At 42.9% G+C, this 20,844-nt stretch overlaps 1 protein-coding gene across 3 annotated transcripts; it reads right to left on the bottom strand.

Moving 5' to 3' along the window:
* Positions 1-1,774: 1,774 nt before the first annotated feature.
* On the bottom strand, positions 1,775-13,163 carry LOC123368453 (alpha-1,3-mannosyl-glycoprotein 4-beta-N-acetylglucosaminyltransferase C-like). Of its 3 annotated transcripts, none has more exons than XM_045013246.1 (4): positions 12,985-13,163; positions 10,564-10,633; positions 6,899-7,046; positions 1,775-4,234 (listed from the first exon to the last, which is right to left on the bottom strand). In XM_045013246.1, exons 3-4 carry the CDS (start codon positions 7,023-7,025, stop codon positions 3,090-3,092), a joined length of 1,272 nt encoding a protein of 423 aa, XP_044869181.1. In that variant the 5' UTR covers positions 7,026-7,046; positions 10,564-10,633; positions 12,985-13,163; the 3' UTR covers positions 1,775-3,089. The 3 variants fall into 3 exon arrangements, with proteins under 3 accessions (XP_044869181.1, XP_044869179.1, XP_044869178.1); XM_045013243.1 differs by having other exon boundaries at positions 1,776-4,234; positions 10,458-10,633; XM_045013244.1 differs by lacking the exon at positions 10,564-10,633.
* Positions 13,164-20,844: the final 7,681 nt, after the last annotated feature.

Below are 20,844 nucleotides of genomic sequence, written 5' to 3' on the forward strand. Positions count from 1 at the left end.
CTGCCACCTAGTCATCATTACGTGGTCCACTCTAGTTAGTTAACCAGTCCTCTTTCTGGAGTCTTGGTAATGAGTACTCCACAGAAAGACAACCCAGACCTACCCCCACCCAATATTGACTTGTCAGTATCCAATTAGTTGACATGCCATGTAGGAGAAAATAAATTATCAGGTGTGGGGGCGGGGGGAAAGGCATTTGTAATCTGCTTGATAGATAGTCCTCATAGGTTTATAGATGAATTCTCAGAATGGTGAAAGAGGTTTTATGAACAGGACTCCCACTAAAGTCAGTGGTGTCACATAGCAAGCTTTCTAGCCTGGGTAGCTTTATCTCTCAGCTGCAGTGTAGACATACCACATGAGACCTAAGTGTGGGTTTACTCAAGGACTCTGGGGGTTAAAACTATGAAGTCAAAAAATTGGTTTCTGTTGTTGTCCCAATAAACCACGGAATCAGAATCAGTTATGCCACTTCCAGAATTTTAAATGCTAGTGTCTTCTCATTGAACCTGATCCAATGCCCATTTAAGTCATTGGGTGTTATTCCATTGGCCTCAATGGGCTTTGTATCAGGCCCATAAGACTCTTAGCACTATAAAGCATAGAAGTAACATTTTAATTTTAAGTCAGTGTATTGAAAATATATTTTTTTGCCTAAATATACCCAACCACTAGAAATCATAAGGTAAACTTCTACTCCAAGGTAAGACAAGAGAAGAAAAGCTCTAGCTGTGGCCATCACTAATCTGACCATCACTAATTTTCTAGCCTTCTCCCATTCTAGCTTCAGGCAAGTTCATGGCATCAACACAGCCATGGTCGCACTGATAGATGACTTCCTTATTTTGATAGACAGAACTGGAGCATCAGTGCTGATTCTCTTTGATCTATCAAACACTGCTGACACCATCAACCAAAAGGTATTTCTGTCCCCCCTGACACTGATGGTGGCACTTAATCCTTTCCACAGGTCTATAAGAGTTATGATGGGCACCAGCTACTCCTCCCCCAGAGATCTGGCATGTAGAGCCCCACAAAGTTAGACCCAGACACTATTCTTTTTGATATTATTGATTATCTTAGTGGTGCTCAATGTAGATCACTCTCTTTCTCGCTACACAATCGCTCCCCTTTGCCTGCAATTCCAGCTCTCCTCAACATTTTGTGGCTGTGGTTTTCAGTAGCAGCTCACTCTAGCTATATTGCTGTTAACTGTCACCTTGTATGGAGTTGCTAACCTGGATCCTGTTGAAGGCTTGACATTGGTTTTGTGTTCTTTTATATTAAAGAATAAAACTGGTGCAGCCCTGAGTAAACTTCTCACTGCCAGCAGTTTGAGTGGTGCTTCACTAGCTCTTTGCTGTAGCTGACTATGCGGCTTCTTGATTCTATTAATCTTTACATTTCCTCATCTTTAGGGCATTTTTTCACTGATGCCTCTCTTGTATTCTCCAAGAAATGGACAGAACACCACTGGAGTCCATTAGTGTCCCTCACTGAGTTAATCAATGGGACTACAACAGAGCAGCTTACAGTGTTCACGTCTTCCCAGGTGCTAAATTGGATTGGTTCCTTCAGTTTCCCATTTGTGTCATGAGTTTACTCTGCTAGATTGTTATCAGTATGGAAAGTTGATGTATTATATATTTAATATACCGAGTCAAAGAGTATAAACAGAACATCACCAGGTAAATGTAACATCACCAGTGTTAACAGTAGCTACTTTATTAATGCAACTAGTGCTTAATTCCTTTTTCCTGGGCTTGATTTTACATGTATTTTAGGTAGAGTTTGAGCACATATAATTAAATAGCATGCATGAAATTGTCAGCATCATCAGAAAAAAAGGTCAGTTTGTGAAGGCCAGCTAATGAAGCTTTGGTGCCCTCTACTGTACAAGCATAGAACACAAAATACAAAGGAGGGTGGAAAAGTGTCACCACAGTTCTTTTGCATTTCCATTGAGAGAAATTCATATACATATATGTGTACACAAATTCATATACACATATATGTTAAGCATACCCGTTTCCTCCTCCCAACACAGAAAAGGTATAGATATGGATAGAATGCAAGCTCTTTGGTGCAGGGTCTGTGACTTCCTGTGCAGATGTGGTGTATGGAACATAGGCCATATTTGGATTTATGCCTGAGTAACCTTTGTGGGCCAAATGTTTAATAAAAAATGAGCATTTCTAAGAGCTGTTGAAAGCAGCTTTCTGGCTTGTAGGCCAAAGGTTATTAGGGTAAGGTTATCCACTTGTCCTAGACTCTTAAAGATACTTTCCCAGTGTCACAATGACCTCATTGTTATGAGGATGTGTGGAATGAGTGAATGTGTGAATGCTGATGATATTTAAACAATTAAGCAGAAGTTTGCCTACTAACTTCTTATTGCATGGCGCCCTTGTGCATTCTGTTTTTGGGAGACATCTACAGGGTTAGGCAACAGCTGAGCAGAGAACCTAGATTTAGGCAGATATGCACCTAAATGTAACCCTGAGGTTACAGCTACACTGGAGAGTTTACAGGAGCGGAGCTGCAGCAATGCAGCTGTGGTGCTGTAAGCTCACTAATGTAACCATTCTAAGCCAAATGGAGAGAGCTCTTCTGTCGGCTTAACTACTCCAGCCCCACGAGCAGTGTCTGCTATGTTGGCTGGAGAAGCTCTCCTACCAACATAGCAGTGTCTTAGGTTGGTGTAATTAACGTCGCTCAGGTGGGTGGCTTTTTCATACCCTTGAGTGACATAAAATATACCGCAATAAGTGCTAGTGTAAACATAGCCTAAGTGTTCATGACCACCACATAGGTGATAAATCCTACTTAAAGCGTGGGCATACACGTTCTATTACCAATGACCTTTCATAGACACAACTGCATTGTGGGAGAAAAAGATTAATGTATTCTATAAGAGTTTTATTTTGTTTATTTCAACTAGAAATGCCTCCCAAGTCTGGCTTTGTTTTTCATTAAACAATGACAAAGTTGCTTTTGTTACATAGTGAGTAGTACAAGGTGATATGTAATATGGATTTCCTTCCCATTTTTAAACATAAGTGGCAAAACAGAACCTGAGTTTTAACCCATTAACCCTTTTTAACCCAAATATTTATTTTCCTTATTATCAGCCATTCCTTTTGTGTGTCTGTTACCTGTATTCGAAGGCAGTGAATCTGCTCCCCCATAACTTGACCAAAGTTGTCCAATTCAAATTTTCCATTGTGAAAATCTCCCGCTCTTCTGAAAAGCCTGCATGTTGCACTAACATTTTCCTTTATTTTCACTGTGCCCAGTTCAACGTAACCAGAATACAGAATGTCCCGTTTGTATTCAGCTGATCCCGTATAAATCTGAAGCTTCTGGAGAATGATAGGTGTTTCAAAAACAATGGTAAAGGAGCTCCCGGATGTTACATTTCTTCCCCAAAAGACACCTTTGCCAGGTGGACAAACTTCCTCAGGCACATAGTCATCAAACACTGATATGTCTGTGTAACAGGAGACAGCAGGGAAGTCTCCAAAATCCCCAAAATCTTCTTGGAACTCTGGATCTTTGAATATAGTTTCCATAGTGTGAAAAGATGAGATTCTGCCAATGTGCTGAAAAAGAGAAGGTCTGAAGGTAATGATTTCTTTCTGCGCTTTGGATTGGTGGAAAAGTTCTAAGAGCCAGTCACAAGGCATCACGTCATAGAACAGCAACAGGAATCGTGCCAGTTTGGGAAGATCTTCATTGTGATAGAGTTTCCCTACATAGCCCAATGTGGAAAAGGCTACTGTGGTCCAGGGTTCCATCCGTTCACGTATGAATTGTTGTATTATGGAAAGGAAACCGTTGGCACAAACCACGTCATCTTCCAACATCAGATAATAATGTGAGAGGCTGGCACAAAAATTAACTACAAAAGCATAGTCCACGTTCTGTTTTGATCTGTGCTGGACACTTTGATCTTTATCCCAGAAGTTCCTTTGCAGACCTTGTAAAGAAGGATAACTGGCTAGAGAGCTGCATATAACAAGAAGGTTTCCTTCATCAATATGTGAACTAAATCCATCTTTAATCTCCTTGACTGTTTGCTTATTTAGAGTAGAATCATTGTTTGCTAGATAGACAACTAAGACTATCTCTTTTAACTCCTCTGGGCTAGACTGACTAAAAATGGACTCAATTGTTCTCATTAGATAGTATTTATTCTTCCGGTGAATGGAGGAAATCCCAATTGACAAATATCCTACGAAAGGTAAAAACAGAAATAATTTATATGATCTCTTTTTTTCCTTCTATGCACTGTTTCTGCTCTGGTGAACTAGAGGCAGAGTCATGTGAAATTATAGTTTTGCTGGTTTGGTCCTGTGTTTTCCCATAGTAGTTCCAATTGCTCAGTAAAACATGCAGGGCCAAATTAAAGAATTTTGGCACCCTGTGTACTATGGAAATTGCCTCCCCTCTCCTCCCCTCCCCCACCTTCTTTAAACTAGCTAGAGCATGTGATATACAGTCTGTAAATATGATAACATCTCCATTTATTATTTGTGTAACTACATAATACGTAATCAGTGAGCTGAGTATTGTGCTAAGACTCTAGTGATTATAAATGTAAATGTGTATATCTATAGAGAGAGAGAGAGAGAGAGACAGACAGACATCTGAGAATCAAGGAGAAAGTGCCCTGTATCACAATCATTTCCCTCTTACACAATTAATTTCAGTGTAGGACCCCAGATTCAGTGCCTAGTCTGGGAGTGGAAGTTTGTAGCTCAGTGCATATGCATACAAGTTTGAACTCAGTTCCCTGGTACTAAAATGAATGCCAAGTACAAATAACATGGTAGGTCTGCAATGAGATTTGGTTGCTTCCTTTTACTGTTGACAAAAAAGTAGCCTTTAGAACCCCCGGGTCACCATAGGATTTGGCATTGTTTTTTTCACTGTACTGGACATGAGGAATAACAACTCATCGACCTTTCACAGATCTGCCACAAGGACTTTTCAAAAGCTCCAGATAAGATAATTATTCTAAACCAGCAGGGAAAGATCAGCCAAGACTTTTTAAAAAATCTAATGTGAACTATGTTTAATATTAGTATATCTAGAATACACCTCTACCCCGATATAACGCAACCCGATATAACACAAATTCGGATATAACGCGGTAAAGTGGTGCTCCCGGGAGGAGGGGGAGGGACGACTGTGCACGCCGGTGGATCAAAGCAAGTTCGATATAACGCAGTTTCACCTATAACGCGGTAAGATTTTTTGGCTCCCGAGGACAGCATTATATCGAGGTAGAGGTGTATTTAGTTTACATATGCATACCAATTTGATGCTTTTAAAAATCTAATACCCTCACTCTCTTCTTTTGTTCTGGGAAACATTTGCTAATTAGGCTACATATTGGGTGTCTTCATTTGTAAGTCACATTTCATAAACTCGACCATGTCCAGCTGGCTCCCCAGCTATAGAGGGAGAGGGTTCCTGCCAAAAGCAGAACTTGCTGGACACCATACAAATCAGAAAAGAGCCAGTACATTAGTGCATTGGATACCTGAGCCAGAGATGCCTTGCTGCCTTTTGAAAAATAGGCAGGACTAAAAGAGGAAATTTACCAGCTCCAAAGGGAAAGAGGCATGGAGTCTCAGTTGGCTCTGGACACAAGTTTGGTCTGAATCAATACAAATAGGGGACTGCCTCTGAGGCACTGGGTGATTGGGCAGCCAAGTGAGCAGGAAAGCTGGTTCTTTTCGCCCTGGGAAGAAGAGTGAGCTTCATGACCAGCTACCAGTACTCCAAAGGGGACACTGTGGCTCTGATGGCTCATGACACTAACAAGAAGGCAGAACAAGTCAAGGATGAGCTGAACCACAAAAAGTGACGTGAGAAACCTGACGCCTCCCAGAAGCCCTCCTTCTCTTATACCATGGCCATCTGGTAGGAGTGTTGAGAAGAGGCCCAGCTGGGTAGGACACCAAACCTGAGCAGTGCTGTGACCCCATGTGCCAGGCTGCAACGCCACTCACTTAAATTTGGCCCACATCTCCAGGGGCACTAGAGCCAAACCTGGTCAGGGTCCAAATAAGGCTGCCACCTCCAAGAGGCAGAAAAACTGGCCATTGCCCCAGCTGCCCACTAGCCTGACGGCCTAGTTCATGAGCACCTACACCCACCTCTTCACAGAAGCCTCAGTCCAGGGAGTGCTCCAACCATCCCCTCCCAGGAGTCCCTGCCATGTGGAGCTGCTTGCAAGATCAGCACCTTATTCTTGATTGTTCCAAGGTGCACTTACATCCAGTGGTACTGGGTATCCATATGCACATTGTTTACTGGTAGTTTTAGGTGAAAAAGAGGAAAGTAACAGACATGGTATATGTGACACCCATGAAAGGATTAATTTCAGAAGCTGCTAGGAAGAATAGGCCAAATTCTGCTCTGATTTATAGGAGAAGCTCCAGAACTTACATTGGTTTATCATCCCTGAGTCAAAACACAATGTCTCATTGGTCTGATGTCATAGCGGACCTGATTCAGTAAGATACTCAGCACATTCCTAACTCTACGACTGCGAGTAGTCTCATTGAAATAAGTGAGATTACTCACATCTTTAAAATTAAGGATGTGGTTAAGAACCTTGAACTGGGGCCAGTATTATAATGTTGCTATACAGCTGAAGAGATTTGGTGGGCGGAGTTTCTTTGGAACCAAACAGAGATAGAATTCTCCCTCTTTTGTGGCTTGAAATGTTTCAGGGAAACCTGGGTGATTTCATCTCTCAGATCTCTTACTTTTTAAGGTCATTTGTTATTTGATAATTTGCCTGCACCACATGTTAATACTTTTGTTCTGAATACAACAGCCAGGGAATGGGCTGATAAGAGTCCATCTTGCAATCAACACTCACTTTTTCTAGTAGGATGAGAGCCTAAGAGATATTCATATGGAATCGGCAAAGGGTCTATCACATATCCTTTTACAGTAAAATTTTGATTTGGTGGCATCTCACAAACAGCAGCCTCCAAGCCAGCCATCTCCTCCTTTCCAGTTGTGGCCTTAAAAAGAAAACACTGTTACTTTCTAATATGTGAGACTGATGCAAGCTACAGCATACAATATAAACAGTATTGTTCCTATACATTTGGAAGCTATGTTGGTCTGTTTTATAGCTCTCAATCTGCCAATGCTCCAATATGTGAAGGACATTATTATTGCTATTTATGTATTTTTGTATTATATCAAGGCACAGTGTCACAGGAGAACAATATATAATGTGCTTCAATAGCACTGGGAACCGGGGCACAGAAAAGTGCTGTTAGAATCCTCCTCCTCACAGGTATTTATAAAGAGCGAATAATACGCATTAGCAAAAGCTTTATGCTCTCTATGAGGAGAGGTTTTTTTTCTTCTTTAAATTTAATGCAACTTCTCAAAAATCCCTAGCACAATTCTTAACTTAAGAGAACAACAAGCATCCCAGAATTTCAGTCTAATTAACAAATATTAGCTAATTAAGCCTCACAAACTCCTCTGTGATGTAGCTATTTATTAGACCTGTTTTGCCTATAAGTAAACTGAGGGTCCAGAGAAGTTACATGACCTGTGCTAGACCAGTGGTTCTCAACCTGGGGTCCAGGGCCCCCTAGGGGGCCCCAAGCCGGTTTCAGGGGGGTCCGCTAAGCAGGACCAGCATTTGACTCGCTTGAGGCTCAGGGCAGAAAGCCGAAGCCTGAGGCCCTGAGCTCTGCCACCTGGTGATGAAGCTGAATCCTGAGCAATGTAGCTTTGTGGGGACCCCTGTGGCGTGGGACCCCAGGAAATTGCCCTGCTTGCTACCCCCTAAAGCTGGTCCTGGCTTTTATATGAAAAAAAAACAGTTATGATGCACAGCATATGGGGGGTGGGGCTCTACAAGAAAAAGGTTGAGAACCCCTGTGCTAGAGTGCATAGGGAGCAGTGATAGAAATGGGAATAGAACCCAGGAGACCTCTGCTGTAACTACTAGAGAAGACTCCTCTGCACATGTAGACCAAATTTTCATTCAGAGTTTTTGCTGCTTTATACACTGTAATCTCATATCCAATTTGCTGTCTACAATCACCCCTAGGGCTGTGCATTACTGCTTTTCAGGTTTCTCCCCATTGAACACCTGTGTTTTGGATTATTTTTCCTCAAGTGCATTAACTCACTTCTCCAAGATGCCTCTCATTTTGGGGCACTACATAAAACTCACCAATGGACTCAGATAGCCAAATAAAAATTTATAGGTAGCTCAGCTCTGTATTTATATTATTTCCTATTTTGTGGATACAGGGAAATACATGGGAATTATGCAGATACTGAGTAACTATATTTATTTTAGGTAAAATCCAGCAAGGTTGTCAACAACACAACAGTATATTCTTTTCTTTTACCAAGACCTTTAACATTCTTTGTATTATTTCTCACCCAGTAGCAACACTGCTGAATTTAGTATATCTAGGAAGTTTAACAATTTTCTGTTTATTCCCACTTTCAGATTATTAACAAAGATGTTAAATAAGACAGGGCATGATCTATCCCAGCAGCCCTCCATTAAACGCTCTCCCCCACGCCAATACTTTGCTTCCTATCATTAGCCTTTGTTTACAGAACTTCTGTGACTTTCCATCCCATTTGATAGTGTTTATATCCAAGCCAATTTGAATTAATGAATAAGATTATGAGAGTAGCTATGTCCAATGCTTTAACAAACTCCAAATGGATTATATCTATCTCATTCCCATCACCCACAAATTACAATTCTGTTGAAATAAATGTGGGTTTGTCTGACAAGATTTCTTTTTTATAACTTCACATTTATTCCTCATGGTTCCATTCTCCTCTGGGTGTTTTGTGAGCTTTGGTTCTTGATACTAGTTCTGTTATTTCACTAGTGTTTGACGTTAAACTTACTAGCTAAGAGTTGCCAGGTTCGCTCATCTTTCTGTATTTGAAGACCAATACCATGTTTGCTTTTTTTCCTCCTTGGCAGCCACTGCAACTTTGAACATTTTCTCGCTGAACAGAGTCACATTGTCAGCCATAATACAGTGCACTATTTCACCCTGGTCTACAGGTGTGTGCGACAGGGTATATAGACTGCACACTGACAAGGAGGGTCCCAGACAGGTCCTGGGGACAGGGCTATCCCCACTCCTCCCCAGACCTGTCAGTCATGTATGCTTGGGAAGGAGCCTTTAAAAGAGAGGAAACTGCAGTCAGCTGGGGGAAAGGAGTAGGAGACTGCTGGAGGGTCTTCTGGAGCCACAGAAGGAACTTCCAGCTGGGAGCCCTTCATCTCGACCCTATGGAGAATGCAGCAAACTCCCGGGGTAAACCAGAAAGACTTAAGAAGACCAGCAAATGGCCAGGGCCCCTTGAAAATTGTAAGGAGCTGGGGCCTGACTGACTGAAGATATCCAGTATAAATAACTGGGTGTGGTCAGGTTCTCTCACCATCTGGGCAAGAAACCTCAGGGGACTCTTTTATAGTGTGTACAAACTGGATTTTTGGGCACAATTTTGACTTAGAAAGTTTCATATTTGGAGTGTGGACCTGAATGCAAACCCCTCTTTAACATACCCATGGCCCTAGCAGCACCTCTGATTCTGTGACAGATTAGAGGGGGGACTCTGATAGTGTCTGTTGGCAGTGCACACTGCACAGTCAAACAGAAACAAGGTAAGATTAATAGTGAAACACAAGCAAGACAAGGGCGGGGGGAGGACTGCTGTTATCCCATCAACTAGCAGTCAATCAAAGAACTTCAATTACTTAATAGTATTTCGCACACATATAGTGCTTTTCATCTTCAAAGAGCTTTGCAAACATTAGCTAATTAATCCTCATTACTGGTAAGTAACCTAATTTTTCCTCTATTCCCCACTCTTCCACAGACACAAACACACACTGTCATGCACAGATCAGCTCCCAAGACACTGCAAAACATCAGGACTGGAGTGGCTGAGGAGCCAAAATATATAAACTACGGTTTTGCAAATCTGATCAGCCTAAACAAATCTCAGTTTTTTGTTTTTTGTTTTTTTTTTTAATTCAAGGAATAATGGTGACAAAAATCAGCCTGAGTTCTGTAATGACAAATTTCACACATAGGAATCTATTTGGTAAACACTGCCAAAGCTCTCTTCCCTATAGTGGAAAGGGCCTTTTTCAGCATGAGTATTGCAAGCCACTACTGCCATTAAAGATCTGGATATTTTTTTAACTGCTGAAAAATGTTTGCATCATTGAAAAACTTACAGTGCAGTGTCTTGTCAAAGATTCAGAATTTTTCATTAGATAGATTTATATGCAATTTTTTTTCTGAAATAGCTGTTCAAAGGCTCCTCTTTTGGGAGCTTTTATCAACTCATTGTATATATTCCACCAATAACAAATAACCTTATTTGAAATGAATTTGTGCCTCATCTCTTTTGTTACCTACATGAAATGTCATTAATCCAGGCTTTCCCATTTTTAAACACTCTTCTTTGTTCTGGCTCCAAATAATGGCAAACAATATGATGAAAAGAAATAAGAGAAAAAATAACCTCGGCAAGGTTCTCCAATACCAGGCTAGTGCCTTTGGTAAGTTCCGGGTTTTCATTGTTGCTTTTCCTCCTTTTAATACAAACAATGTATCAGGTAGGTAAAAAACCAAAATCTAGAACACAGTGGGCTAGTATGTACTGCATAATATTATTCAGTGTATGCCTATATATTTTAGTACACAACATATATTTGATCACGCTGGATACATTCTGCTCTAGAAAGCAGAAACATATGAAATTCCTATTTTTTCCTCTTTGTACACAAAGCTATTACCTTTAACACAGCTAGATGTTGACAATAAATTAAGGATCCAGTCCTGCTCTCACATATGTGACTGCAATTCCACAGAAGTCAATGGGGCATATTCAAATCTGGTGTTAGCAGGTGCCACTCCATTGAATCAACAAGGGCTGAATTTGTACCTTTGCACATACATGTGGATTGTCCTCTCTGATTCTGAGCTCAGAAGAACTTAGATCTGTCAGTTCACTCGGACTGGGGCATGGAAGGGGAAGAGCTGTAGATTTGTATTATTGTTCCTCCCACTGGGGCTCTGTGGAAGATCCTTTATAACAGTGGCTCTCAACCTTTCCAGACTACTGTACCCCTTTCAGGAGTCTGATTGGTCTTCTGTACCCCCAAGTTTCACCTCACTTAAAAACTACTTGCTTACAAAATCAGACATAAAATACAAAAATACTGTCATAGAACAGTATTACTGAAAATTTGCTTACTTTGACATGTTTACTATATAATTATAAAATAAATAATCTGGAATATAAATATTGTACTTACATTTCAGTGTATAGCATAGAGAAAAGTATAAACAAGTCATTGTATGAAGTTTTAGTTTGTACTGACTTCACTAGTGCTTTTTATGTAGCCTGTTGTAAAACTAGGCAAAAATCTAGATGAGTTGATGTACCCCCTGGAAGACCTCTGTGTACCCTCAGGGGTACATGTACCCTGGGTTGAGAACCACTGCTTCATAAGAATACAATTAGTCTGTGCACCAACAGATTCCAGGGACATATGAGAGGGAAATGCAATGCACGGAGATAACTCCTTGCATTTAACAGACAGCACTGTCTGAGAACACTACTGAACCTTTCTACAGCAGTTCTTACAGCCAATCTTTTTCTCTACTGCAATAGCCCTGATCTTGGGGAATGAGGTGTATGATTTTTCAATGCTTGGGATTGGCAATACTGGAAAAGGAGTTGGTCTGATTGAAAAAATTCTGTCAAAACTGTTTTTCAATAGAAAATTGGGGATTTGACAAAACAAAACTTTGTCTGAAAAGTGTCTACTTGTTGTGAAAAATCTTTATTTTTCATCACAAAAACAAACATCCAAAAACTGAAATAGTTCATCAGAAAGCATCTGCCACCAGACGTCATGGGTTTTGAAGTTCAGTTTCCTCATTTCCCCATTCTTTTCTATGGGCTGGACTTCTCAGTCAAACCATAGCTCTCATAATGCACCACAGCTGGAACTCCTATGATTCAATTGACTGCCTTCAGTATGAGGCGAGACCATGGCACATCATGGGAAATGTAATCCAACCAGGTAGCCCAATTTATAGAGGTGAATCAGAGCATGAGGCACCCAATATTCCATGAGACACCATAATGGCATGGCCTGACCATTATTTCAGTTCTTGACTTTTTGCTGTAAAATTAAAAAAATTTCCTTGGAAAAATTTAACATTTCTATGCTTCCCCCGCTCCCCCATATTTCAATATTTTCCAGCCAACACTACCTAACACTCCTCTGAAAAATCCCAGCCTTATGTCCTGATTGCACTGTACAGGGAGATGTCAGAAATCCACTGGGAGCACATAGTCTCCTGAATGGGAACTACCAGGGGCAAGTTACAGTCAGTGCCCTGACGAGTGTTAGGCCACATTTAACTCTGGGTCAAAGTCACAACAAATAGGATCCCCTGTAGCTGGCAATATGTCTAGTGTTTTATCAGCCTCTGCCTAACACACTGGATTGGCACTGGAGCTCTATTGTCACTTAGTCCCTCAAGACAGCAATGCCCGGACTAACACACACTTAGCTGGCTGTGAAGTTAATCCTCTTGTTAAAAAAGCCAACGTGGGCCAGGGGGTGGCTTTTCCGCCTGAACAGGCGGCAGCCATGAGTACAGTCCTGGGGCTTTACTACTAGCCTTTGGGGCTAGTGCCACTAGCCAGCTGCAAGGGCAGTGGGCACTGCCTGAGGAGCTGTAGCAGTCTGTGCACTCTCTCCCACACGCTGGGAGCTGCTCGGGGGGCCATTGTGCCTCCTGAGGAACAATGGCCCCCTGCACCACCTCCAAGGCTGGGTTGAAGTGGAAGCAGCTTCAGTCACTCCCTCGTCCCAGCTGTAGGTTTGACGGCCCATATGGGGAAACAGCATCAGCAGGCGCTTACTGGGCTGTCCAGGTTCCAGCTCCAGCAGGACGCTCTAGAGGTGACACAGGCAGCCAGAGCGGCAGGACTAGGAAGGCACAGGGCAGTGGTTAGGCGCAGTCTATTTTCCTGAAGCAGCTTCCTTCAAGGCGCCATGGCATGGAGGCTCCCAACTGACAACACGTCTCTGCCCCAGACTGGCTGCCTCCAACTGCCACGGAACCTCCCACCCCTGAGCCTGGACATGGCTCCCTGACACACACCCTGCTAGCCTCCTCTGTTAGGGCTCTGCCTCTGTCCCTCCCTTTCTCAGTTTCCTCCCAAGACTTGCTCATAGACTCATAGACTTTAAGGTCAGAAGGGACCATTATGATCATCTAGTCTGACCTCCTGCACAATGCAGGCCACAGAATCTCACCCACCCACTCCTGTAACAAACCCCGAACCTATGTCTGAGTTATTGAAGTCCTCAAATTGTGGTTTGAAGACCTCAAGCTGCAGAGAATCCTCCCGAGTCTCATCTGCTGACAGACACTTCAGGTTTTCATGGGAAAAGATTTCTCCTCCCCCTGAAAGATATCCAGCCTGCTAAAGACCTGGTCTTCTCAATGCACCTTCCTTTTCCACTCAGAGCTGTCAGACCCCTACTCTCCTACCTTCTCCTTCAATAGGGGACCCAGAATGCAGGGAACAAGCCAGAACCCAGGAGCAGGGGGAAGCCTACTGGTTGCATTAACAATATGGTGTTAATGGCCTCTGGGCGGCTACCCCCTCCCCAGACGATGGGGAGTCTGTCACTTTCAGTGACATTGCTTGTGGAAAGGAGATTCCAGCCTCTGACTTTGTTGGACTGGGGGACGTTTTCTCACTGGAGAGGAGAATAGTGGCAAGATATTAATGGTTTGGGCTGAGTTTGCAGATTGGTTCAAACCTGAAAAGGAGAGTGGAACATCGGGGGCAAAGACCAATGCAAACCAAAGCAAAACCAAAGAAATGTTGAATGACCCAAAACTGCTGAGCTTCGCAGTAGTCCTGTGCCCCTGCCATTAACCATTACAGCACAGCACCATACTGAAGAGGAAAGACACACATACACCAGGCTTGACTGCCCCAACAGCTGGCTTTTGGAAGCATTTCTTTATATGGCAGATCTCTCGATACACAGAAGTCACAGTAACATCTAGTGACTCCCAGGCATCATTACACCACAGTATATGCAGCTTGTAAACCTGTTTGCTGTGCCAATATATTATGCCCTCCGTTTCATGCCATTAGCTCGCACTGCCTCAGAAAAACACACTGCTATTACACCTGTTAACCAAAAATTCCTAATTATAAAAGCTTTACAATCACAACTAATTAGGGCTTTACATTGCCAATGGACTGTGCAACCATTAACTAATTAATCCTTCCAACACCCCTGTGAGATAGCAACATTATTTCCATTTTAGAAATAGGGACACTGAGGTAGGCTGTGATTTGCCCAAGGCACACAGTGTAACCACAGCATGCTGGGATTACAAACTGGGGTTATCCTCACGCTTTCCTACCCCTCTGCCCATTTGTGTAAGGGCTAGGAGCCATTTACCTATGAAGCTCCGATCCAGCAAAACACATAAGGACGTGAGAATCAATGGGATTTAAGCACATGCTTCAGTGCTTTGCTTAATGGAGGCCTGAATGTACAGTAGCCAGCTCAGCCCCAGCATCAGACATGGCTGAACATATTACCAGGAGCTGGCTTTAGGATTTTTTTGGTGGGCCAACCTTCCCCAACATAACTGAGTCCCATGCACCATGATCACAACACTCCGCACAAGGCTGATCTGAGGAGTTTGAAGAAGGTTAGCAAGGTGATTGTTTGGGCCATCCTTCACCCTTAGCCAGCTTGTTTTACATTAATAGCATGTGTACTTGGGTGTGAAGAATGATGATGATGATTTAGTTGGGTTTGGTCCTGCTTTGAGCAGGGGGTTGGACTAGATGACCTCCTGAGGTCCCTTCCAACCCTGAGATTCTATGATTCTATGATCTCCGCTCACCCATTCACAAGTCTCCTGCTGCAGCTGCTTATTCATTTCAGCCCTAGCACTCAATTCACAATACTTTCTATTTTCAGCATAGAGAAAAGGGCTAGAAGCTCTTCTTTATAACAACAACAACAACAACAACCCTAAGATCATCTGTGCTTTCAAGGACCCATATGAGATGCTTCTGCTCATCAGTGTCAGCCATAAGATTTTATGCTGGGTTTTTCAGATCTTCTACTATATCAGAAATATAATGAGAGGGGGACGGGTGGAAACTTCATGGTTTCTGGGTTTTGACTGAAGCGTCTCCAAAGCGTTTCCAGAGGGTGACAGCTAATAAACCAAACTTTGATTCTAAATGCACAAATTTACCACACAGCTCCTGCTGAGTGCAGACTCTGGAATTTGGCATCACTGCCTGTATCTCCCCAGGATTTAGACAGATGAAACACGTTGATTTAATGCTTAAAAAGGAACCCTGCTGTGGCTTCCCCAGCTTGTTCCAGGGCTTTGGGAGTTAGGCAGTAACATACAAACAATTTTGTCTTATAAACAACATCCAGTGTTTGGGAAATTGGGATTAAAATCAAAAAGTCTTCACGACTTTTGGCATCCCCCCCATCCTCCATCTGGAGACCATTTCCCCTCTCTCTCTAGACTCTTTCCTTTTTGTTTGTGCTTGTCTCTCTTCTTATTTTCTGTAATATTTTCCCTATAACTTTATCTCTTAATCTTTGTCTTTTGCAATCTCTTAGCTTTGCATCGTGTTTTCTAAACACACACTCACCTTGACAGAATTCTTGCTGCATTGTGTGGAGTAAACTAGCTGGTGAAAGGGTAAACACCACTTGGAATTAATAGATACTGTTATGGCCCCAATCCTATAATGTGCTTTGTGCAGAGAGACAAGGGCCTACAATAAAATCATTTCAGGATTAGGGCCTATGATTTTGTTTGTATGTTTGTGGGTCCTACACTTCCAAGGCCTACTCAGTTTGCCTACATTAGGGGAAGAGGCTGAATCATAAAAGCTGGTAAAAATCTATGGAAATATTTCAGCAAGCTAAAAGTATAAAGATTTGCCAAGCTCTCACTGTTTGCTTTCTACAGCTCTTGGAAGCACAGGCACACCCTCAATTGCAGGAATAACTAACTCCCCTTGCAGCTGTCTCTAAAACTGGGTTATTAGTATGATTTTTACTCAGACATCCCAAACTTTAATTTCATCCAGCTTCTTAGCTGCTTTTCCCTTTGCTTTCTGCAGTCTCTGCCACACTTTAGTTTTCCCTGCTACCAAGTCCAACCACTTTGTACCTTCATTATCCCTAGTAATATATAAAACCTGAATTCTCCTCTGTTTTTTCATTTCTCAGCTCCTTGTCAGGTTTAAAGGAAGGTTTAGAGGATCAAAATGTAGGCCTAAATTTTCAGAAGAGACTAGTGCTTTTGGAAAAAGAACAAGGAGTACTTGTGGCACATTAGAGACACGGGTAGCCAACTTAAGACACTTCAAAGAATGCTGAGCACCCAGCCTTTCAAAGTCAGGCCCACTTAAGATGTTTCAAGCCGACCTACGGTTGCCAATTTTAGTTGGGCATATTCCTAGAGGTTTCATCACATCACAGAATCCTGTGGCACCTTATAGACTAACAGATGTTTTTGCAGCATGAGCTTTCGTGGGTGAATACCCACTTCTTCGGATGCAAGTAGTATTCACCCACGAAAGCTCATGCTGCAAAAACATCTGTTAGTCTATAAGGTGCCACAGGATTCTTTGCTGCTTCTACAGACCTAGACTAACACGGCTACCCCTCTGATACTTGACATCACATCACAGTGTTTAATTAAAAATTAATATTTAATTCCTCTATTTTACTTTCTTTCTTTTATTACAGAAATGGTGTACCACCTCCCTGTCTTTCCAATGTTAATTAATACTAATGGTGGACCAAAACAAGAACTTTTGTCATATACTCTTCACGGTATATGAAGTATATGGAATGCAGAAGTATTTTACGTTAAACATATTTTTTATGCTTCAAGATGCTGCAGAGGAATGGCTTTTGCAGAGATTAGATATACATTTTTGAGGGGTGATTTTTAAAAGTTAGGGGTTGAAGTTGCAATATTTTGGGGCAGTGAAGACTGAGTAATACTAGGTGGATATAAATGATTCTTCAGTTTTGTTTTGTCCATATCATCTATAGTTTATGAATTAGAAGACCAAGCTTTGGGTTCTGATGAAGTTATTGTTAGTAATAATTGTATTGCAATAGTGCCCTGAGGGCCAGGTCAGGTTGGTGGTTCACTTGTGCTATGTGCTGTACAGACACACAGGCACAGTCCCAATGTGATGATAGAATCATAGAATCATGGGACTAGAAGGGACCTCGATAGGTCCTCTAGTCCAGTACCCTGCACTCAAGGCAGGACTAAGTATTACCTAGACCAGTGCTTCTCAAAGTCGGGCCACTGCTTGTTCAGGGAAAGCCCCTGGCAGGCCGGGCCGATTTGTTTACCTGCCACGTCCACACAGGGCTGGTGCAACCATTTAGGTGACCTAGGCAGTCGCCTAGGGCGCTGGGATTTGGAGGGCTGCATTTTCTTCGGCAGCAACCGCGGCGGCCGGATCTTCGGCCACCCCAGTCACCGCTGGCAGTTAGGCGGAGGGAGCTGGGGCAAGGAAGTGCAGGGAGGGCCGCCTGCAGCAAGTAAGGGGGGGAGGCGGGCAGCATGCAGGGGAACTCCCTGCCCCAGCTCACCCCTGCCCTGCATCCTCCCCGAGCACGCTGTGGCTGCTTCACTTCTCCCGCCTCCCAGGCTTGCGGCGCCTAAGCTGATTGGCGCCGCAAGCCTGGGAGGAAGGAGAAGTGAAGCAGCCACGGCGTGCTCGGGGTGCTCGTGCTCGTGCGCAGAGCAGGGGTGAGCTGGGGCGGGGGGGGTGCCTCAGGGCAGAGGGTGGGGGGTGTGGAGCTGCTGCGGGGGGGGGGGGCGCCTCAGGGCTGTGGGGGCACAAGGTGGAAGTTTCGCCTAGGGCGTGGAACATCCTTGCACCAGCCCCGCGTCCACAGGTTTGGCTGATCGCGGCTCCCACTGTCCGCGGTTCACTGCTCCAGGCCAATGGGGACTGTGGGAAGCAGTGCGGGCCGAGGGATGTGCTGGGTGCCTGAGTTTTAAAAAGAGGGAAAGAGAAATTAATAACATCAAGTGAGGAAGTTCTTGGGAAGGGGGGGAAATAAAAAGAGATTGCTGCCCTAGGGCTATTTAACATTTTTAGCAATGACCTGGAAGAAAACATAAAATCATCTCTGATAAAATTTGCAGATGACACACAAAATTGGGCTAATTAAACAAAAACATAAGGAAAAATTATATGCAGACCAAAAGGAATTCCTTGAAAATGAAAGTATTGCAAAAAGGAAAAAAAGGAAAAGAAAAGAACGATTTAGAAAGAGAAATGAAAGGAAAAAGTAAGAGGAAAATAAACAACAAGCTGTTATTTTAAAAGTACAACACTCCTCTTTAGAAAAAATTCTCCTATACCCTAAACCATTGCCAGATCACCATTCAAATCTCAGGTTTCAGAGTAGCAGCCGTGTTAGTCTCTGGGAGTGCTGGTAGCATAGGGCCTGAGGAGAGAGTCCACATAGCCAGACAATCCTGCTGTTAAAGTACCAATGCTTGAGATGATGGGGCGTCCAGGATTTCCAGGTTTATGGATCTTGGGTAGCAAATAGAATACACCTGGTCGGGGTTCTAGGCATGTGTCTGTATAGATCTGTTTAGTTCAGCAAAGCACTCAATCACATACTTAACTTGAAAGAGGAATGGATACACTCATGCGCTTAAAGTTAAGCATATGCTACAGTGGGGATGATAAGTCAGCTCTTGAAAAGAATTTATTTTTCCCCTAAACCAATCTCTTAATACTGACAGATCAGGATTCTATTATCTCCATGGCATTATCATTTGCCTACCCGCAGTAGCATTGCTAAAGCTACCTTCTTAGCTGATTGTAATATCATTTGAATTTCAGAGAAATCATCAGAGTATTAAGGAGACAGACTGATTCTTCCCGCTACAAGAACCATAACACCTTGTAACCTAGTCAAAACTTCACTTAGTACTTTGACATACTAATTATTTGCTATTGTCTAGATATAATGGTAGAAGGAGAAGGAGATGGTAGTCGAGCTACAAACTGGAGGCAATAATTGTTTTTCAGCCCAGTGAAATAATTACTTGGAGTATTTAATATATTTTCCCATGAAGACTTCACCTTTTGGTAAGAATGGGAAGACCAACAATTCTAATAGCTGCTTTGGACCACAAGCCAAAGATTTGTAGATGTGGGCTAAAGGAGCAATTAAGCTTCTTGGGCCTCCCAAGTTTTTGACCGTATTTATCTATCTAGCTATCTATCTAGGGCAATGTCTACAGGACTAAGAGTTTGGGAGGTCTAAGAAGATTAATTTCTGTTTTGGAGCATATCTGTACATATATATAACACACATGCATGTACATATATACATGCTGTGACATTATCTGATCAGAGTATGACCAGGCAAATCATTGTTCCTACCCGTTATATAATTGCAACGAATCTTACACAAAGTGTGAGACATGGCCAGAAAGGGTTAAGCAGCTTGCAGGCTAAATGACCCAGAGCCAACCTTTAAAGTCATGTTAGAAAAGTAGGCAAATGGTAATTTGGGCCATTCCATGGTAGATAGGCTAGAACTTTAAAATGCAAACCTATATTGTTAGAAACTAATTGTATATGTGTATTCATATCTTGTTAAATGTTAGCCATGTAAATAGACAGTTCCTGTCTGTCACTATAGCTATTGATTCAGAGATCAAAAGGGAATATTAACATTTAGATGAATCTTTGGTGAAATAATGTCATTGTCTATATGTCTCTTTAAAGAAGGGGTCTCAAACTCAATTTACCTTAGGGCTAGTGCCAGTCCTCAAATCCTCCCAGTGGGCCAATGTCACTCATACCACCCAGAACCCGTGCCCCAAAAAACTCCCCCCCACCTACCTAAGGCTCTGGGATGGAGTTTGGGTGGGGGAGGAGGTCTGGGGTAGGGGATAGGGGTGCAGACTCTGGGAGGGAGTTTGGGTGCAGAAGGAGTGAGAGGTTGGGCTAAGGGAGGGAGTTTGGGTGGGGAAGGGAGTCTGGGGTGCAGGCTCTGGGAAGGAGTTTGGGGGCAGGAGAGGATATGTGGGGACAGGGTGGGGGTGCAGGCTCTGGGAGGGGATTGGGGGTGTGGTGCTTACTTGGGGCTCCAAGGCGGGGTGGGCTGGGGGGGCCTGCGCACGCTTCTGCCCCCAGGCACCACCCCCGCAGCATCCCATTGGCCGCAGGAGCACTCAGGGTGCGGGCAGCGTGTGGAGGCACAGCCCTGCCCCGCCCCTGGCCTCAGGGGAAGCTTAAGCCACAACGCTGAGATCTCCAGTCCTAACCTGGAATCACCCTAAATATAAACATTGGACTATAACCTATGAACTAATTCTAAAAGAACTCTTTGAATTTACAAAGCTCACCATCTCTGCTATGAATCTGAATCTCAAGAATTGTACTCATGTCTGTATGTACACTGATATTTTAACCAATACTCTCTCTCTTTTCTTTTTTAATAAATTTTAGTTTAGTTAATAAGAATAGGCTGTAAGCGTGTATTTGGGTAAGATCTGGAATATTCATTAACCTGGGAGGTAATGTGTCCAGTCATTTGGGATTGGTAGAACTTTTTTATATGATGAATAAGATTTTCAGTAATTCTCATCATATTTGACTTGGGTGTCTGGGTGGATGCCTAAGCCTGGGTTAGTTTAAGGGAAC

This window comes from Mauremys mutica, chromosome 4 (genome assembly GCF_020497125.1).
Source record: "Mauremys mutica isolate MM-2020 ecotype Southern chromosome 4, ASM2049712v1, whole genome shotgun sequence".
NCBI classification, from domain to species: domain Eukaryota; kingdom Metazoa; phylum Chordata; order Testudines; family Geoemydidae; genus Mauremys; species Mauremys mutica.

What these genes read in the sequence shown, in the direction of transcription:
- LOC123368453 (XM_045013243.1), bottom strand. Translation starts at nt 10,619, where the DNA reads ATGAAAACCCGGAACTTACCAAAGGCACTAGCCTGGTATTGGAGAACC. An exon ending in CTGGATTAATGACATTTCAT is followed by an intron (nt 7,047 to 10,457) that starts GTAGGTAACAAA and finishes TTTCTTTTTAAG; the next exon opens with GCCACAACTGGAAAGGAGGA. An exon ending in CTCTCATCCTACTAGAAAAA is followed by an intron (nt 4,235 to 6,898) that starts GTGAGTGTTGAT and finishes TACCTTTCGTAG; the next exon opens with GATATTTGTCAATTGGGATT.